This window comes from Eleutherodactylus coqui, chromosome 9 (genome assembly GCF_035609145.1).
Source record: "Eleutherodactylus coqui strain aEleCoq1 chromosome 9, aEleCoq1.hap1, whole genome shotgun sequence".
Classification (NCBI taxonomy): domain Eukaryota; kingdom Metazoa; phylum Chordata; class Amphibia; order Anura; family Eleutherodactylidae; genus Eleutherodactylus; species Eleutherodactylus coqui.
The window spans coordinates 89,545,719-89,567,549 of record NC_089845.1 but is presented as its reverse complement, the minus strand read 5'-3'; the positions used below and the strand labels follow the sequence as shown (position 1 = coordinate 89,567,549).

Below are 21,831 nucleotides of genomic sequence, written 5' to 3'. Positions count from 1 at the left end.
TGGGCTAAAAGGTATCGCCTTGCCCCCCCCATACCATTGTGTCCACCACTTAGAATTACCTAAAAAATGGTAGTGTATAAAATAACCACAGTGGGGCATATGTAAAAATGTTTGTACACCAGAAAACTGGTGTACAAAAATCAAAGTGGCAACTTAAAAAAAAAAAGAATGTTTTCCTGTCATCTCTTCCACTTTTTCAGGAAGTAGGTGGGGACTAGTTTTAGGGGCATGGTCACATGGGGCCCATCATATTTACTGTAATGTACAGAAGAACCTGGCATACGTTAGAACAGAAATCTATAGCTTCTTCAAGCTGGCATACGTTTCCTTCTAGTGCGTGGAGGTGCCCCCAGCTGTGACTAGTGTAGGCACAAGCCTCTTAATACATTTCCACTCTTAGCTTGGCACACAGTCTACTTAGACCGGCTTGTGGAAGTAAATGTGTGTCTCAAATGATGATATAGGTGTATTTGGCTTCACATAAACTGGTGTCGTTGGAACAGATCAGTGATAAGTCTGTTCTCACAAAGAATCCAGTCTGGAAAATGTTCTCGCTGCTGGATGTGCTACTGATTAGTGAAAAGTAAAAGGGCGATTGTTTCCTTGTCTGTTGGCCAGGAAATTATCAGAAGTGTTTAGATAACCCAAATTGTGAATGGTTTCCTCTCCGGAAGCTGTAGAGTAGTATCCCGGCTCACAGGTTGTACGGAGTGTTGTTATTCACCATAGCACAGCCAGATCTCCTGCTCGCTGATGTCACCATGTCATCAGTAGCTTGTGGCACCCTGTCTAGTCTGCACAGTGACATCATCTGGGTGAATGTGACATCATAACTTGTTCTTTTTAGAAGTAAATCAGCATGCTTTATTACCTCTTCACATAACTACAAATGCTTTTATATTGCTACTTGCTCCGTGTGATGTATTTGTATTTGCCTATGAGCTCTCTTTGTACTACCACAGTAACAGAGCTGTGGGGTTCATTTACTATCACATCATCAGCTCTGCCTTCTTTCTGTAAAACTATGTTTCTCATCAGCGTTTTGATTTCAATTTTGAACTGATCCATTTTTTTTTTCACTTTTAACTTTCTGCTTATGGTTATTTAAAAATGGATCAGTTATACAGATGTCAAAAACGGAACGAAACGGAAGCCTTGTGCTTTTTGTTGCTTTTTTTGTGTATTTTTTTTTTTTTTTTTTTTATTACGGTCAATGGGTGACAGAACTAAAAGGCAAGTGTCCTTTCTGTTTTGACTTCTGTCTTTTTTTTCAATGAAGCAATACTGCAGCATTCTGCGCTATTTTGTTAAACCATTTGGAACTGAAACAGAACAGAGGCAAATTGAAGCACTTCAGTTCCCATTGAAATAAATGGGAAATTAAACAGAACTGCTTCCCATTTGGCTGCTTCTCAGATGGAACAGCTAAACAGAGAACAAAAGCACACATGTGAACGAGTCCTTAAAATTGTTTTAACTGCACTTTCCTTCCTTTTCCATTTATTTAGTGTTAGATATTGTAGTTTAGAAGTAGCCAAACTTTTTTCAGTTGGGATCTACGTTTTATGGAGTCAGGCGATGTACCGGGACAAGGGGCAGGCAGATGTGGTGTGCGCATATTTTACATGCTACTTATTTTTTATTTTTTTTAGATAGCCTAATGGGCCCCCATGATTGACTTTTTTTGCTTGCCTTAGGGCTTATTCACATGGGCGAGTTTTGTGCGTTGCGAGACACACAGAACTCGCACATGAACTGCATTCTATTGAATGGACTTATTCACATTTGAGCAATTTTTTTTTTATTATTTTCTCCTTCGCAGCAATGCGGCAAGGATGATATTCGCAGCATGTTCCATCTTTGGTTGCTCCCTCGCAACGCCTCACCCATTGTTTTCAATGCAACCTTAATAGACATCGCATGGCACTCGTATGCCATGCAATGTGAGTGCAATGTGATATTTCCCTTTGAAAGCAATGGGAAACCCTTGCAATCCTCTGATGCCTGTGAAACAAGTGCCTGAGGATCACAATTTCTTTCAAAAATGTATGTATTGTTTTCATAGACAAAACAAACATGCATTAAAAAATAGAAGTAGTAGACTACGTCATTAGAAATATAACCTTTCTAGAACTTTAAAGAGAGCGAACTCCTTCCCCCCCCCCCTTCCCTAAACTATGGGTCCTCCCACAGGTTTGCATGAGAGTCGCCTCCCTCCTAAGGCAATCAGGAGGGAGAGAAAGAAAGAAAGGAAAAAGGGGAAGATCTGCCTGGGGAGAACAGGCTGAGTTCGAGGGGACTTAAACAGGGCCAGCATCAAAGGGCCTTGAAAGGGACTTCGAGATCCTTTGTATCGCTGTAGGTTGGGCCTCGAGCCGGACATTCTGCGACTAAGGCTGCTCTTGACTGGGCTAACCATGGGTAACAAATCTAAAACGTGTCAAACAAGCCCTTCAGTTATCAAAAGGTCCCCTAGACAGCTCATCGGGCATTTGCATGGCCCCTGAGACTAGCAAGAATCCTTGTGATGTTGGCCTTCGTACAGACAGTCTTGTGTGATGGACTAGGAAGGCGCTCTCTAACTGTTGTAACCTATTATAACTATTGTAATCAAAACAAAACAAATTTAGAAAGCAGGTGAAACGTATAGGTGAAAAGAAAAGAGAAAAAATTAGGAAGAATACAGGAAAGGTCATGCGTAGGGGAAAGGGAAGAGAAAGAAAGGGTGGGGGAGAAGTCTTTCATGCCATTGTCGTGTGAGATCTTTGTAGTGCAAGATGTTCGGGGACGCCATATTCTGCTCAGAGCTGGCCCTCCTCTAGCCATCTAAGAAAGGCCAGGGAACTTGTGAAGTTGTTCCATAACGCCCATGTTTCGTAGAAGCCTGTGTCTCCCCTTTCAGAGTTGGAGCTCCTCCATATATTCGATGTGCTCCAGGGCCCCAACCCAAGCAGCTCGTGGTATCACTCCCCCCTGCCTCCAGAATTTGGTAACGGTGAGACGCGTGGCCATTATAAAATGACTCAGTAGGCTCTTCTTGACCCCCGAGACGGAACCCGGGAACACAGAAAGGAGGGCCATCTCTGGTGACAAGTTCAGAGAGGTTCTGCTTACCACCTCGTACAGGCGGGCCACGTCGTCCAACAGGGAAGCTATGAGAGGGCAGGTCCACCATATGTGGTACATAGTGCCTACCTCAGATCTGCACCTCCAACAGACATTTGTCACCTCCGGGAAGATTCTATGCAGCTTGTCTGGGGTCCTATATCACTGTGTCACTATCTTGTAGTTCAGTTCTTGGGCTTTAGCAGAAATTTGTAGCTTATAAGACAGGGTATAGGATTTGGTCCAGAGCTCTCCAGAGATACTTTTCCCGAAAGCCTCCTCCCACCGTGTCTCCCATTTTGGTCTCTCGACCTGTACCATCTCGCGCAGCAACAACCCATACAGCAGAGAGATTTTGTGAGTAGGGGGATTTGCTGTTACACATAGATCCTCGAAGGGGGGTGAGGTCTACCGTTAGCCTGTCCTGGGGTCCAAGCGAGTTTATGTAGTCTTTCTTGAAGGTACTGCATCCAAGCCCCTGGTTTAGGGTTGGAACCTTCTCCCAGTTCGACCTGTGGGCGTACACCACCCGGGCCCATTACCTCTTTGACTCGCGGGAGACCGAGTTCAGCATGAAAGAATGAATGTAACTGTGGCTGAGATCTGCGGATTCCCTACCAGTAGAGTCATTACCCAGGGATCGACACCAGGCGTCCCCAAGCCCTTTTCAGGTTCTGCATAAGAGGAAATACACCTGTCTCCCTCCAGGCCGTCCCGTCTGAAACCCAAAAGGCTCCACCCAGGTCGAACTGGTTTTGGTCTCTCTCCAATGCCACCCACGCCTAAGCGGTTGCATGGTGAAAAATGTCCAAAATGCAGCTGCCGATTACCGCCCTGTGGTATAATTCTATATTTGGTAGGCCCGCTCCTCCTTCATCTTTGGATCGTGTCAGGGTCTTATAAGCAAGCCTGGGGACAGAACCCTTCCAGACAAATCCTATCATTGATCTCCTAAAACGAGTGAAGAAATGTTTGGGCAGGTCCCAGGGTAAGGTCTGGAAGGTGTATAGTATTCTAGGCAGAATGTTCATTTTCTTGGAGTTGATCCTGCCAAACCAAGACAGGTGAATCTTGGACCACTGCTCCAGCTCCAAGTCAAGGGCAGCCAAAAAGGGACTGTAATTTAGTTCATAAATCTGGGAAGGATCAGAAGGGATCTAGACTCCCAGGTATTTTTAAAGCTTTCTCTCTTCATTGGAAGGGAAAGATTTCCCTCAGCTGCCTGACTTCTGAGAAGGGTAAAGTAACATTAAGGATTTCATTTTTTTTTGTGCGTTCATCTTGAAATTACTTAATTTCCCGTAACATGCTAGTTTTGACAGTACTCCCGGAAAGCCAACCAGAGGATTTGAGATCTAGATCAGCAGGTCATCAGCAAATATAGATAGTTTATGTTCCTTATCCCCACATCTCATCCCCCATATGTCGGGGTTCCCTCTCAGGGCCTTTGCCAAGGGTTCCATTGCTAGAATATAAAACAACGGAGAGAGGGGACACCCCTGTCTGCTGCCATTTTTGATCCTGAGGGGCTCCGATAAGAGACCATTTACCCTGATCTGAGCCGAGGGTAAACTATATAGTGCCATGATCCAGAAAAGGATTCTAGGACCCAGACCCACCTCCCTAAGCGTTGCCTCTAGGAAGCTCCAGCTGACCCTGTAAAATGCTTTTTCTGCGTCCACCGCCAATAGGCATAGGGGGGAGCTGGAGCTGCGAGCTTTGTTTATCAGGGATAATGTTTTAATCGTGTTGTCACGAGCTTCTCTGCCCGGGACAAACCCAGCTTGATCCTCGTGAATGAGTTGTGGAATGAGGGGGTTACGTCTGTTTACTAAGATTTTGGAGAATATTTTGAGATCGCTGTTGATGAGGGAGATAGGTCTGTAACTGTTGCAAGATAGGGGGTCCTTTCCTGGTTTCAGAATCACTACAATGTGAGCCTGAAGTGCCTGGGGGAGGTAAGGGGAGCCTCTGGAGACTGCATTGAATGCCTCTAGCATAAGCGTGGCTACTTGTTTACCACAAAGCTTATAGAATCTAGGGATAAATCCATCCGCCCTGGGCTTTTCCCCAACTTCAAATCCTCCAAGACCTGAGACATTTCTGTAGGAGTGAGATCACTCTAAGAGCCCCCGCCTCACCTGGTTGGATGGTTTTGGTGAGATGTTGTTGTAAGTATTGGGATATATTGTTGATCGAGGTATTTTCCCCTAGTCTCCCAGAGCAGGGTATGTCATAGAGTTTGGCGTAATAAGCTCTGTAGGCCTCTAGGATCTCTCCAGGGGCGTGGGCTACCGATCCGGCCTGGGTATTGATGGAAAGGATATTTGATTAAGCCATATGAGGGTGGAGCGCTCTCGCGAGCTACCTCCCACTCTTATTACCATATTCGTAATAACCTGCCCGAAGCCTGTCTCTGAGATGTAGGGTTTTTTGATCTAGAATGGAAAGGATCTCATGTCTGATTTTGGAAATTTCGACCTGTAGAACACCTGAGCTTTTCTTTTTATTTGCGGTTTCACAAGTTTCCAAGGACTGCAACAACTGCGCCGGTTTTAGGGACCTTTCTTTTTTAATTCTCAAGCCATGGGAGATAAAGACCCCTCTTAATACACATTTTAAAGTTTCCCACTTGATCGGAGCTGCAGTAGGGTCTGACTCGTGAGTCTCCCTAAATGTATTGATCGCTTTGGAAATATCTGCCATACAGGCTTGGTCTTTTAAAAGATTGTCATTCAACTTCCAATTATAACCCCCTGGGATCCGTCCCCTGGGCCTCAGTTCTCCGTATATAGGAGCATGATAAGACCATAGGAAATTACCCAGGGAGCATTTCGGGTCACCCTCTAAGAGGCTCTGCGAGACAAAAATAAAATCGATTCTGCTGTATGTGTTATGGTCCGACGAGAAACTGGTATAATCCCTCGTAGAGAGGTGCAAGATTCTCCACAGGTCAACTAAATGAAGACTCGCCAATAGTCTTTTGAGTTTTCGTGTAGCTGAGGAGGACACGGAAGAGCGGCCTGAGGAGGTGTCCAGGATTGGGTCCATGACCAAATTGAAGTCTTCCCCCATGATGAGAGTTGAGTCCGCGGCGAACTCCGACAGTCTCTGGAGAGCTCTGGAACCAAAAGAGACCTGGTCCTGGTTGGGGGAATAAAGGTTAGCTAGGGTATAAACAACCTTGTGTAGTTTTAATCTAAGGAAGATATATCTAAACCCCCCCTCATCTCTTTCGACCGCCAGGACTGTTGGTTTAAAAGATTTGTGGAAGGCAATGAATACCCCGCAGGTTTTGCGAGTAGGATGAGGGGCATGATACCAGTATGGGTAGTATCTGTTATGGCAACTAGGGGTACCAGTAAGCGTAAAGTGAGTTTCTTGAAAAAGAACCATCTGAACGTGTTTCTAGTGCATGCTATATAAGATCTGGTTCCTTTTCTTTGGAATGTTAAGGCCCCTAGCATTATAAGAACTTACTGTAATCAACGTCATATTATTCTGCGACTGGGATAGGTGTCCCTGGTCCTAGGTTGGCTACAGAAAGACCCGCTGGGGGAGGGGAGGGGTGGTAAGGGAGGGGAGGGGTGGTAAGGGAGGAAGGGTGGGGACAGACCCGACAGACAAGGATCGCAATTTCAAAGAAGTGATGCAAGATGTTTTTGAATCAAAAACTCCTTGGCCCAGTTTTTCAGCCTGATAACGGGCTTGTCTGTGTTTTGCCTGTTTTCTTCATACACAACCATAAGTCCCTATCTGATTCACCAATGAGCCTTCAATATAAGCCAGGAGGTGACCGGCACCAGGAAACACAAACCGAACACATAACATAGTATTTAAGGCCGAAAAAAGACGTATCTCCATCCAGTTCAGGCCAACGAGGCAGATCTTCCACTTCAGTAATGAAGCCATAAAGAGAACATTCTGGTGATCCCAACATTGAGCTCTACTCATTCCCGATCTGAGGTCTACCGGTAGCTAGCAATTTTATATTTGGTGTAGAGTAGTTGCTTACATTTTATGGATACCTTATTGGATTTATAGTTGGCCATTTAGCAAGTTTTGTTGAACCCTCTTGCTTGGCTTTAAATGGGTATTCCCATGATACACTTTTATCACCTGTCCATAGGATAGGTCATAAAAATCTGATCAATTGTGGTCCCACCACTGAGACCCCCACAGATCCTGAGAACAGGGGTCTCGTGTTCCTGTTTTCTTGTCACAACGAGGTCTCTTCTCCCACCCACATTGACGCCAAAATGAATGGAGCTGTGCCCGTGTATGTGCATCCGCTACTCCATTTAATTCAATGCGGCGGATGGAAATAGTCAAGCACTTGTACTTGACTGTCTCCCTTGCAGTCCCATTGAAAATAAATGCAGCAGCTATGTTCATGCACAGGCATAGCTCCATTCACTCTCCTCCTCACCGCATAGAATGTAGTGAGGACAACTGCTGAAGCAAGACGTGTGTTCTTGGGATCGGTGAAGGTCTCGGTGGTTAGACCCTTACCGATCAGGCGTTTATCAGCTATCCTCTAGGGATAGATAAGTCAGGCTTGGTACAACCCCTTTAATAAAACACCACATACACAGGTCCTCATCGAAAGACTTCCAAGATTGACAACTAATTAAAATGCTAAATTGTCCTATGGATTATTAACCAGCAAAAATTGTATTCTTCATTTATTTTGTTACTACATTTTTATTACCAGTTTACTGACAAAATGACACAGAAAACAGTTATTTACAATCCATAATACTCCAATGTGCTTCTGTTCATAGAGATGGGCTGGTATAGGCTTATCAACATACTGATTGTGCTACTCCCTATGCCCAGGCTGGTAGGTCGTACAACTTCTGCATTGCTTTTCTCCTTTTTTGTTTTTTTAAGAACATTTAAGATACTAGAAGTCATGAGCCACACTTCTCAATGTCTAAATAAGGGCTTTTGACATACAAAAAGGAGTACCCGGTATAACAGGCCAGACTTGGTACGGAGCTCGTTCCAATTCTAGAACAGTCATTAATATCAGGATAAATGAAGAAATGTCTTTGCACATTGTTAGCGAGTAGATCGATAGAAAAGGGAAAAAAATGAGTCCCCAGTTGTTGATACCTCTTAATAACTAACTAAAAGAGTGATTTCAAATCCTACGGACTCCCTGAGTACGGAGAGCTGAAGCGCGTGGAGAGAACAACCATAGGCCAGGTATGGGAGGGGGCGCAGTGGTAGAAGAGGGAGCTGCTGGGACCAGGCGGAACCTTCACAGACCTCTCAGGCGGTGGGGAGCTATGCTGCACAGGGCACCGATCTGCAGTCTGTGTTCTTGTAATTAGGCCATGTAATTACTTTTTCTCATTGATCCAATATAAAGATCAGTATAAATTAGACATATCAAAATAATCAAGACACGTTAAAATGTTGTTCTACTCTTAAATAAGCACTTGACATTCATAATGACTATTAGGTAATCATCTGTTCCTGCAAATATGCTCTTCCGTCTGCTAATTTCTCATCTACCTCCCACGGCCACCAAGATAAATGAGCACTAAAAACACAAACTGGAAACGACTTTAACCCCTAACAGTCATGTCAAAACTGGAAAAACCCTCCGAAAAACTTGACTTTTTTTCTTATTGTAGATTTTGAATTTGTCTCGTGTAAATATATTTGGCGCAGAACTCAGTCGTCCTCAGTGCATTTTTAACCCTTAGTGACATAACTAATTTTAATCTTAACAGCCAGAAAATAATTTCCCCTTCTGTGTTCCAGCGGTCATATCTTTTATATTTTTTCATAAATGTAGCTGTATGACACTTTGTATTTTGCGGGACGAGTTCTTTATAGGAACCAATTTTGGGTACATATAATTTTTTTTCTGCTGGGGATAAATGGAAAACAAAGCTATATCGCCATTCTTTTTTAGGATTCCGTTTTGATGCTCCCCAGGTTGTATAAAAATGATGTCAACTGTATTCTACAGGTGAGAGTATGACAAACCAAATATATAGAAATAAACCCCCGCACCCCCTTTTTTTTCTTTTACAAAAACACTTTGTGTGGTGCCGTATTCCACGACCAGATCATTTTTGCTGCATGTCTTACTGCTGCAGGAAGAGAAGTGCAGGATCAGCTCCACTTCGGTCCCCCGCTGTCAGTCTCCCTTGGCCGGTGTCGTGCCTTCTCGCTGGAATCTGTCATCACTGCAATCCCACGCTGTCACTCTCAGGGCTTAACACGGAACCTGCGGGACCTGACATGCTGTGTGTGGGGAGCAGCAGCCAATCCACTACTGGCAGCGTAACCTGACCCTTCCCTGTCACTGAGCCAGACCAACCCTTTTCTCCACCCCTAGTTCCGGTGGAGACAAGATGCACCAGTACAACAACAGGAGAGGCTCCATGCAAGTGTTAAGTTTTTCACAATAAATGATCCTTTTGCTCTGATATTGTAACCACTTGTATTAACATTACAATCACACAGAGAAAGTTTCCCTCAATTCTGACAACTCCTTCTAGTGGATGGATTTTGTTTTTTACGATGAGTGTATAATGTGGTGGGACAGATACATTTCCCTGTATTAGTTTACTGTACAGTCATGTCAATGGGACTCTGGTTTATAGCACAGGCTGCAAGGAGGATAATGTAAAGAATGAAGTATTTATACACAGTAACCTTTTTCCATACACTGCAATCACTGATTAGTATCCTGCAGGGGTCTAGCCATGATTGTAAAACTGCAGTATGTAATCTAGTTGGAGTGTACTTCCAACTGTTTCTGCGCAGCTGCCCCGTTGGTGTGGCTGGCATCAGCTCTGGCCTTGCGGAGGGCATATCTCTGTAATGGCACAATCCAGGTTAATGTTGAGGGTCTGTAGAGTTCCACCAGTCTGGCCAAAAACTGTTGTAAGATTTTAAATGAATTATGTGACTTCTATATAATTCACTAACACTTCTATTCTTTGGTATTGCTCTCTGCTGACAGGATGGCAGGGATGCTGATGCCCCCACAGTTTCCCCACTCTGTTTTTGGAATGGCCTCATTTACATTATATATATATATATATATATATATATATATATATATATATATATATATATATATATATATATATATATATATATATATATATATATATATATATATATATCATTTCTTAAATTAATTGTAGATTCCCCAAAAGGGAACCCTTACCTTAAACCTAGGATGGATATCTGCATGAACCCCTGAGAAGGCATACTGATTCATAGTAGCAGAACCAGTAAAAATAAGGGTTGACTCACACAGGCGTATGTCGCCCTACCTATTATACCTGTTTTTCACTCAAGTAAAATACGCGGTACTGAATGTGTTAAATTTCCATTGCCTATATTGGTGCATATTACCCACACAACGAGTATCAATACCACAGGGAAGATGCAGATCACCGAGCGCCTTGTGCATGCAATGCATGAATAAGCCAAGTCTTCCAAAGGGGAAGGGGGGCAACTTTGTGTGGTGGTAGGGTGGCGCGGCAACCCCTCCTCTAATCCATTCATATGTCCCCCATTGTCTCACCGCTCTTATTCTTTGCTGATGGTGACATATTTTCCTGTATTCTCCCCAGAGTTACAAAGCTTGATATAAAAATAAAATCCATAGACATCTGCACTGACCTTTCATGTATTTATACATAGTAATTGGGTCAAACCTAAGCCGTCTTTTCTCCAAAAACAATAACCGTAGCTCCTCAGATAAAATAATCCCTTTGCTGTTTGTTCTGAGTTGAGCGCAGTCAACTTGTTCTTGTGATAATAACAAGAATTACGGATTTTCCGAGAACAGCTGGCGCCGCTCTACTTCTGAGCAGGTTCAGCTCCCTGCTCTTCCTCCAGATCATGGCTGGAAGAAAATTACAGATATAGTGACACCCGGTAACTTAACAGTAGTACACGGGAAGAGATTACAGAAAGATCTCTCCTGACCCCCAAATTGTAAGAATGACAAGTCCTCTGGGTCACTATTGCAGAGGATCCCAGTGATTTCGTACATGCCCTACCAATAGACCTGCATGTCAATGACTTCCAACTCTATTCCTTGATGATATGAAGTGTGTTTAAAAAAAAAAAAAAAAAAAAAAAAGTTAATGAAATTGAACACAAATTTTAAGAAAAAATACAGAAAATTCAAATATGCTTACCTTTATTAAATGCCTCTTTGACTCCCAATAAAGTTACCACTTTAAAATGAAGTGGAGTTTGGAAAAAAGGAATTCTCTGCGCATGTAAGGGTTCTATTGTTATAAATGGAACAGAACAATCCGTCAAAATGTCCCCAAAAATATATTTTATTATTCCAACAAATCAAAAAACATACAAAGGTGTGACCCATATGTCAGGTGTAAATATGCATGGTAAACGCCCTTCAGGGCTAAAGTTGCCCCTTTTATCACACCTGACCTATGGGTCACACCTTTTATGTGTTTTTTTTTTTATTTGTTGGAATAATAAAAAATATATTTTTTGGGACATTGTTTTGCCGGATTGTTCTATTCCATTTATAAGAATAGAACCCTTACAAACACAGATAATTCCTTTTTTCCATACTCCATTTTCACTGCATTTTTCCCACACCTTCAAGGGTCTTTAAAGTCTCTAGCTGCACTCCAACCACTCGATGTCCTATGGGTTGTAAGGCACTCAGAAGCATCACAGCGGACGGGGAATCCAGTGCTAGTGGGTAGGGTCGCATTCCTACACAGGCGCTGCCCCTAACCATATATTAACTACTGGTAATGGGGTATTCCTATCTGAAGCACTTGTAGTCCCCAATGAATGTGGATCTCACTTCCCATTAGGTGGGTTTTCCAGAAAACTGTTTGCTCCTGCCCCATCACCACCATTATTATGTGCTCATCAGCTGCATTGACATAAAATAGAGGTAGCCATTCTTGTGCAATGCTCTCTATTGAGTTGGAAGGATCTCAAGTGCTCCAGTGGACTTCAATTAAGAGAACACCCATGCAAGCTGGTCCACCTCTCCACCCAAGATGATACAGTATTCACTATACATCATCAAAGAAGTGTCAGAACACCCCTGCTCTCCCAATGGATGGGTTCCTACCTCTGTCAGTGGCTTATAGCATATGGATATACCATAAATGCTTCAGTTGTGAAAGTCCTTAGGTATACATGTCTTGTATTCCTGTTTGTCCCACTCTGCAGAAGAGTATTAGTCATTTTAGTATATTTGATTTGATTGGCTATTGTTTGTCTATTCTTTGTACCATATAGGAGATTGGCATGCAATACAAAGCATTTAGTGAATTGCTTAAAAGCAGCTCTAAAGAGGCTTCTCCAGCTAGAACACAAACCCTGCGCTATGTGTATGAGAGAGAGCCTAATTCACATTGTATACGACAGGGGTCCCCAACTCCAGTCCTCAGGGACCACCAACAGGTCATGTTTTCAGGATATCCTATGGTAAGAACACCTGCAGCAATGTCTGAGGCATTCACAATAATGACATCACCTGCGCAATACTGAGGAGATCCTGAAAACATGACCTGTTGGCGGTCCCTGAGGACTGGAGTTGGGGAGCACTGGTATACGACATGTATTTTGGTCAGCAGTATAGACAGTACATGCCCTAAAATGCACGATGGCTAAGTGGTTGGCACTGTTGCTGTGTTCAGATCCCACCAAGGACAACATCTGCATGGAATTTGTATGTTCTCCCTGTGTTTGTGTGGTTTTCCTACAGGTACTCTAGTTTCCTCTTACACTCCAAAAACATAATCATAGGTGAACTTAAGCCTCATTTACATGCAAAGATTGTCGCTTAAACGGCTGAACAACTGAACAAATTGACGACTTTTTTGCATATAATTTAATGGCTTGAAATCCTCTTTTTTCCCTTATTAGCTAAAGTAAACTTTTAGTAAAAGTAGAAATAGTTGTTTGCTTAATTGGACGTGTTTTTATGTGAGGGATTATCTAACCAGCAGGATTTCATTGTTTTCTCCTGGCATGAGTAATGGCCCATTTAGACAGGACGAGTGTCGGGCAAATGATGCCCTACACTCGTCCCCGCACATACTAGCTTCCGTGCACCTGCACAGGAGCTAGTATCGCTGGCTCACAGCAAGGAGCCTGCGCAGGACATTTCTCTCCTCTCGCTCTCCCCGACCCTCTCCATTGCCTTAACATAGCGGCTGTTCAACACTGAACGGCTGCTATTTACACTGAACGGCTGCTATTTACACTGAACGGCTGCTATTTACACTGAACGGCTGCTATTTACACTGAACGATCAGCGTTCAGCCCATCGTTTATGCTGCATAAACAATGGACGATGAGCTGATCACTTATCGCTCAGTGTAAATAGCAGCCGCTCATTATTGAGCAGTCGCTATATTCAGGCAATGGAGAGGGTTCGGGGAGAGCGAGGAGTGAACTCTCCTTCTCCCGCCCCGCTGTTAGCCAGCAATACTAGCTCCCATGCAGGTGCACAGAAATTAGTATGTGCGGAGACGAGTGTCTGGCATCATTTACCCGATACTCGGCCCGTCTAAATGGGCCTTAAACAATGTTCTCATTGTGTATGCCAGGCAAACACAATGAGTACATTGTTTACTCCCTTCAGGTCGTAAAGCCACTCAAAAGACTGCACGATTTCAATTTAAGTGGAACGAATTTTGAACTGCCTGACAACTTTTTTTTATATCTGCTAAAAACCCAGCGATAAACGACAAATAAGCGAATAGTGCACAACTGCCCGCTTTTACATGTAACTATAATCGCTCATTTAGACCGTTTGAATGAATTTTGAGCAGCAATCGTTGCTTGTAAATTGGACTTTAGACTGTGAGCCCCAGTGGGGATAGTGTTGCACTATGGAATAAGTATGCGCTATATAAATGTATAAAATAAGTCCGGTGTAGGGGAGAAAAAGTCCCTGATTAAAGAGTTCTCATTGGTCCTGAGATGGTAGATATTAGTGGGATATTTAGGGACTTTTGCAGTTGGTTCATAGGTCAGTGTTTTTGAGGGTTATGTATTTCTTTGGGTTTAAAGATTAAATGTTTTGGGGGAATAACCCCTTTAATAATATCCTTGACATGTAGGATTTTCTTATCTCCTGAAGAAATATTAGACTAGTAATCTTGTATAGTTGGCTACCGACCAAGTATGTTCTTGTTTCTATTCAAGTTCTTCAATAATCACTTTCTACGCATGTGGTATCTGATTTTTATATAGCAGCTCTTCCCTGTGGATGATGCAAATCATATAACCCAATTTACTGTACTTACAGGTTGCTTCAGGAGAGTGCAATGAAGATACAGAAGTGTATAACATCACTCTGTCTACTGGAGATGAACTGACGCTAATGGGCCAGGCTGAGATTCTTTATGCAAAAACATCCAAGGAGAAGTCGCGTCTGAATAACATATTTAAGAAAATTGGAAAATTGAACTCAATCAGCAAATTGGGGAAAGGCAAAATGCCGTGCTTGATATGTATGAACCATAGAACTAATGAAAGCATCAGCCTTCCGTTTCAGTGTAAAGGGAGGTTTAGCACGCGCAGTCCTCTAGAGATTCAAATGCAAGACGGGGAACATACGATCCGTAACATTGTGGAGAAGACGCGACTGCCCGTGAATGTGACTGTGCCTAGCCCACCTCCCCGTAACCCGTACGACCTTCATTTTATACGTGAGGGACATCGGTACAAGTTTGTCAATATACAGACTAAGACTGTTGTCGTTTGTTGTGTGCTGCGTGCCGGTAAAATCATTCCCATGCATTTTCCATTACATTTATCTGTCCCAACGTTTAGCCTTCCCGAAAATCTAGCAAAAGGAGAAATGTGGCAAGAATCCGTAGTGCAACATTGGTACAACGTATGCCAAGAGCAGTTTGATATAGAGGAATACTCCCGTGCGGTGAGGGATGTAAAAGTAGACTGGAATGAAGAATGCAAGAGTCCCAAAAAGAGTTACTGCTCTGGACATAGCCACATACCCAACTCCCTCAGTTACGCCCGCGATGAGCTGACCCAATCCTTTCATAGACTTTCTGTCTGTGTTTATGGAAACAATCTTCATGGAAACAGCGAGGTGAACCTACATGGTTGTCGGGACATTTGTGGGGATTGGGCTGTGTTCCCTCAAGATTCCTCTCCGTACCAAGACTCTGGTGACAGCGGAAGTGACTACCTTTTCCCTGAAAGTGGTGAGGAATCAGTAAGTTTACCAGCCAAGCCAGAGCTTCCCTACGAGGAGCTCTGGTTAGAACTGGGAAGTGGGAAACGTGGGGGACAACCGCTTACCCGTTCACAAAGCGAGAAGAACAAATGTGATCCTTTTCGGGGGTCGTTGCATTCCAAGGGCGGCACGACCTCTCTCTCATCTCCCGGATCTCTACTGACAAGCAAGTGTTTGGATATATCTTTGCCTCCACCTCCAGTGCCTCCCAAATCAGAAGCTGTGAGTAGACGTCTACATTTTCGGTCACATTGATTTTAAATGTAACGTTTTGGTGTAAGATATAACCCCTTCTGAGTCGTGGTAGTCACACACACCTTAGGATAGCGTTAATGTAATTCTGCTATCAAGTGCAACCATCAACTCTTAGACCTTGCATGTGTTTTAGAGGTCTCAGTTATGAGCGTAAAAAAGGTCACTGCTAAAAAGTGTAAGTAATGGGTCTGCAGGGGAAGGGCCGCGCGGATATTGGAAAGGGAAGAGGTTTTGTGGTTTTTAAAATCTGTCGTATAATCTTGATCTAATCGCACCTTGAAGTTTCCTTTTTCAATGTCGCTCTATTTTCAGGTCAAATTATCATACAAATATCCGGCATTAGTGAGCAATGATATATCTAAAAAATTAGAATATATATAACTCCTAATACTAGCATGTGTCTGTAACATAGTATTCCTAAAAGTACGATTGCTGAAACCCCTAATTGTTGCAATAGTCCATGCGCTCATTGGTCATAAGCTGGAGTCCTTCACAGTCAGCGATCGTGCACACAAGACCACGCCAAGACCAGCGTACGGAAGCCAGGTAGCAGCACATGGGCACAATTTAGCTTCTCAGTGCAGATTGTTTTGGGTGCCATGTGTCTGAAGATGTTCTCCATTAGAAGTAATGCTTGTATGGGAGAATACTTCTATGCATTTAGTAGAACATGAGGAGAAGGAACAATTATCCAGCTAGCTGTAGTGTCCACCTACGCTGCAAGAGCTTACCCTCAGTTAGGTACAAGAAACCGTAATAGCAAATGCACATAGTTCAGCCCTCGGCAGGTCCTAGTATAAACTTTTATTACAGACCTTACCTAAAATCCAGGGTGATGAAAAAACGGAGTAAAAAAACGCCATCCCTACACATTTCGGACAGTTGTGAAGCCCTTACTCATGGCATATGTGTTATGCATTTGAACATGAGAACATTAATCACATGAACATACAACACGGATGTCTTAGAATCACACACACATGTGCATCAATGTTATTAGTAGAGGTCAGATAGAAGCATATGTAAACTTCAAAGCAATGTTAAACAATGTAACCTACCTTTAAGGGGCTCTCCGGTTACCGGGAAACAATCTCCCCTGTACCACCAACTGTGCTAAAATAGCAGAAGGATCCGTACTTACCCCAATCAGAGACTGCCGCGGCACTGTTCTGAACTCCTGGTATCATGGCACCCAGGATGTGATTGCTGATGCCAGGAGAACGGGTGATCAGGTGACTCCCGCTGATGTCATCTGCCATAGGAAAAGTCGGGACCACAGCAGGGCTTCAGTGCTGGATCGTGTCGGCAGAGGAGGGGTGAGTACTGATCCTTTTTGTTATTTTTCCAATGGGAAGGTTGAACAATACCTCTACAGTGCCACCTATTGGAAGGCAGCATTCCTGCAAGTCAATGTCAGACTTCTTAACAAGCCTTGCAACAATGGTTGGGAATTGTGAGCCAAAGCCAGAGTCCTCTCCAGAACAGAAGTTAACCCTATACATACAGACCGCTGTGTTGGGGTGTTGGCCCCTCATCAGTGTGCAGCAGGTGTCTAGCTTGGAGAGTGAGAGGCCCATAGATGTGGGTCAGAAAGGTATCGTTTCCCCTTAAGGAGAGCATCTAGAAGGTGTGTGAGGAGACTTATAAGGCCATCAATGCGCCTCTGGGAGATATGTAAATGGGAAGATGGAACAATATCTCTGCAGCACCACCTTTTTGGAAGGCAGCATTCTTGCAAGTCAGTATCAGACTTTTTAACATTACCCTGGATTTTAGGTATGGTCTACAATAAAGCCTTATGCTAGGACCCTCCAAATGCTGGACTTTTTGCTGCTACTATTCCATGGAACCTGCCATGACTTTTTTCCTGTCTTTGGGTGGTTTCACATCTACATTGGAGATTCCGCTTTCCTGCTCCATTTGAGGAGCAAGAAAGGAGAATATCCGCAGCCAAACGGTTCCATCTCTGGACGGAACCAAGCAGCCCTGGACGAACACCATTGGCTATAATGGAGTCTGCCCGCTTTCCGCCAGCTGCCCGGCTTTTAGATGGAAGAAAAAGCACTGCATGCAGCTCTCTTTCTTCCAATACTTTCAGCCGGATCTGCGACAGAACCTCCAGCTGGATGTGAAACCGGATTTATTCGTACGGCATGAATAAAATGGGAATTATACTAATGTATAGAAGAAGCCTCATGAGTCTCTATTTTGTGTTCTTACAAAATGGAGCTGTAATATGTGTAAATCAGCCCTTAGACTGTACATTCAGTACCTAAAAACTGTTAATTATAACCTCTTGGTCCTCTAGTTATCAGAGGATAGTAGAAGTATAGTAAACCATTGATTGCATAGAAGTACAGTGCCAGGAAAGAAGTGTGACAAACTAGGCATTCCTATTCCGCGCCACACAAAAGTCCGTGTGTACATCATAGCTGACATTCTTCACATAGCGACTGGTAGCATCCCACATCCTGCATGTCTGAGGTCATTATGGCTGGGACCAATGGAGGCTTAACGAGAACAAAACACCTTAGTAATAATAATGATGCTGATGATGAAACTTAAGACTGGTTTTGCTTTGCTGGATGCCATATGTGGTTAAAAGCACAGACTGGTAATCTTTTTGGTCAGATGCTTTATTCTTGGGGATTGGAGAGTATATCATAGTGATAATAAAATGTGACATCACCCAGTCCAAAAATCATTTGGATTAAAAATGGTAAACTATACAGAAGTGAATTGTGTAATCTCCCAGCTGCTTCTGCCCACACAACTAAAGGAAACTGTTGAGCTGTCCTATACAGGTCCGTCCAGAGCTGCACGGAAGAACATAGCCGTGCAGTATGTTGTGGTATTACAGTGTCATCCTACACAGCTGCGGATGGTGCAGACAGGAGCTGCTACAGTTACTGAAAGGGAACACATTCTTTCGAATTTTAGTGTATTCCCTGTATTGTAGACAGCCATGGTTAACCTATTAGTGACCAGCGTATTTTGGGTGCTAGTGACCAAGCAATTTTTTCATTGGTACAGGATTAGAAAAGCATGCATGCTGTCTTCCATGCATCTCCCCTGTCCATGGGTTGTGTGGAAGTGACTGGGGTTGAGCTGCAGTACTACATACAGCCCATGGACAGGTGGGGTGCTGCTTTTGGAGGAAACCAGACCTGTCTTTGTAATCCTGTAGACCCCCAGTAGTAAAATAGCTACAAAAGAGAAGTAAAATTTAATGTTAGGATTTTCAGATCTAATTTCAATAAGCGTTGGCACTGTCACCTTAAGAGACCCGTAAGATTTTAAAGGGTATCTATCAGCATTCTCTTGCGGTCCTCGCTGAGAGCAGTATAAGGTAGTGCCGGTCACACTGATTAGTAATATGTCTGCAGTGTAGATCTGTGTAGTAATTTTGGAGAAACTTGAATTTAATTAGTAGCAGTGAAATACAGAACTAGTCCTGCATATTCATGAGCTGCAGCCTAGCCACACCCACCCCACCCTCCAGCCAATGATTGGCAGACAACAGTCAACCAATGGCTGGAGGGCGAGGTGGTTACAGCTAGCTAAAGAGCATTAATATCCAGGATTACTTTAAGTAGTCCTCTTTGTATTTGCTGCTATTAATATAAGTAAAGTTTCTCCAAAACTACTGCATGGATCCACACAGCAGGGATATCGATGCAAGCAGTGTTACTGTCACTACCTTGTGCTGCCCTAAAATAGGGGTGCAAAACATGGTGACGGAGTCTCTTTAAGGGTGCATTCAAACAGGCACCAGTGAATGGCTCACAACATTCTCAGGTGCAACTCGCATCGCACAGCACACGGACAACACATCTACATGTTCTCAGGCAAGTCTGGCAGCATCGCTGTGAGAGTAAAATCGACCTTGTGAATACACCCGTTGCAAATAATGAGTTGTATTTTCATGTGAGTCTCAGATTTCTAGTAGCTAACAGTTGCCTTATCTAGCTGTGGCATGGAGTGTGTTTGTGAATATGGACAAGTTGTACAGTGATCTGGGTAAAGCCCCCTTTAGACGGGACGAATATTGGGCAAACAAGGCCCGACACTCGTCCCCGCACATAGTAGCTCCTGTGCTCGCTGGCTCACAGCGGGGCGGCAGGAGCAGATTTCAGTTCTCGCTCCCCCCTGCCCCTCTCCATTCAGTTAACATAGTGGCTGTTCAATACTAAACGGCTGCTATTTTACACTGCACTGTCATAGTTAAACTCATCGCCCATCTTGTATGTAGCATAAACGATGGACGATGAGCTGATCGCTCAGTGTAAATAGCAGCCGTTCAGTATTGAACAGCCGCTATGTTATGTCAATAAAGAGGTGCGGAGGAGAGCGAGGAGTGAAATCTCCTCTAGCTGCCCCGCTGTGAGCCAGCGATACAAACTCCTGTGCGGAAGTATGGAAGTGAGTATGTGCGGGGACAAGTGTCGGGCATCGTTTGCCCGACATTCGTCCCATCTAAATGGGCCTTAATTAGAAATGCAAGAAGCCCTTCCCATTGTACTTCCACTCCTTGTTCTCCACCATCACTGTCTTAGATGCATTTTAATATTAATCTAGTTAAAAAAAATGTAAATAATAAAATATCAAATATTTTAATACATAAACTTCCAAGCTCTTTTCAGGAGTCTCCCATATATTCTGCTGTAATAGGACAGCGCGATGGCTCAGAGTATGTGGCTCAGTCAGACTGATCCTGGCCACAGGTTCCCTTTAAACGGAATCGGTCACCTACCTAAACTAAGTGATGGTGCTGTTAGACAAGGTGACAGAGCCGGGTGATGAATTCTTTATACTCACCTGCTTCCTGCATGCTTCGGTGCCCGCTGCTGAAATCGCATGCTGAGTCCCGTGCGCATGTCGTTCTACCCAAGTCCATGGGAGAGCGCACGCACTGGACTGTGAAAACTTAGTTTATGGGGCTTATATTTACACACAGCAGAAATGTTAGTGAAACGTCCACAACAGAACATTTTGCAGCATTTCTGCATCCAAAACAGAGTAAAGTCTGTGCCATTTCTGCGGATTTTGACTGGAAATCAGCTGCATACCTGCATAGTGGACTTGGTGCAGATTTTGACTCTCCTGACTCTGACAGGTCGCACATCAGGAGGAATATCCCACATAACTGCAGATGGTTGAGCACCATGCAGAAGAATACAGACAGGGTGTCCTCTTCGGAGTCTGCCTTGTACGGGATGGAGTGTTTTCAGAAGTGGTTATTCACATGTCTGGGTGGAAACATGAGCCTCAAATTACAGGTAGCACACAGGGATTTATAATAATGTGTTCTCAAGTAACTTCCCACACATGTCAGGAATCCAAGCAGAATAATTGGGAACAGCTACAAGCAAACACACCCACACTACTATGCATATACTGCTATGTCTGGGAATAAACCGATGAGGGCTTTGTGGATGGGATGCGATTTCTCATCATCGTTCAGATTGACCACCGTTTTCATCTGCTGTAATGTGAGTTTGTAGTACTACAGCACCCAGCATGTCAGCCAAGGGGGGCCGTATCCTACAAATGAACGTGCAGACACGTCTACAAGGACTTCAATAAGGTGTCCATCGCTGTTTGTTCTCTCCATGGTTGATCTGGGGGCCCTTTTACATGGAACGATTACCGCTGGATCCTGCAGCGCTGGAGATAACCGTTCTGTGTAAACGCTGCCAACGGCGATCAGTCTGTGTAAACAGGCAGTCGTTCGTCTATGAACGGTAATTCTCTACTTGGTTCTTGAATGATTTCAGATTATTGGGAGAAAATCGGTAGGTACGTACCAAACGCTGGTTAACATAGGACATATTTTATATTCTCATCGGTTTCGTCATTGCACTTGCTACTGGACCGCGGATTCTTAAATGCCAGCAGAAGTAGGGCAAGAAATGTAAATCAGCCTGACAGTTTTACCAAGAAGCTGCTTGTAATGCAGAGGAACCTGTCTGTACAACATTACTACTTAAAGAACAGTCTGGAGCCCATCCAGAAACTTCATTACTCAAGAGCTTAACTGAGACTTCAGTGAAGTGATGTGTGGTAGACTCTGCTCTAATTGGGGTCACACCCTGTGATTAGGAGGCGAGTGCTGGAGAGCAGCATCAAAGCGGCCAAGTCATTGACAACTTTATATGTGATGAAACATACAGGGTGAATCATGGTACTCGGGTCACTTGTCAGAATTCTCACACAAGGCA

At 43.7% G+C, this 21,831-nt stretch overlaps 1 protein-coding gene across 1 annotated transcript in view; it reads left to right on the top strand.

The window, feature by feature from the left end:
- Nucleotides 1-21,831, top strand: part of GAREM1 (GRB2 associated regulator of MAPK1 subtype 1) — a 94,813-nt gene that overhangs the window by 60,398 nt on the left and 12,584 nt on the right. The window contains exon 4 of the mRNA XM_066578041.1: nt 14,402-15,577. Within this exon, the coding sequence (XP_066434138.1) occupies nt 14,402-15,577 (1,176 nt within the window). The remainder of the gene's footprint in view (nt 1-14,401; nt 15,578-21,831) is intronic.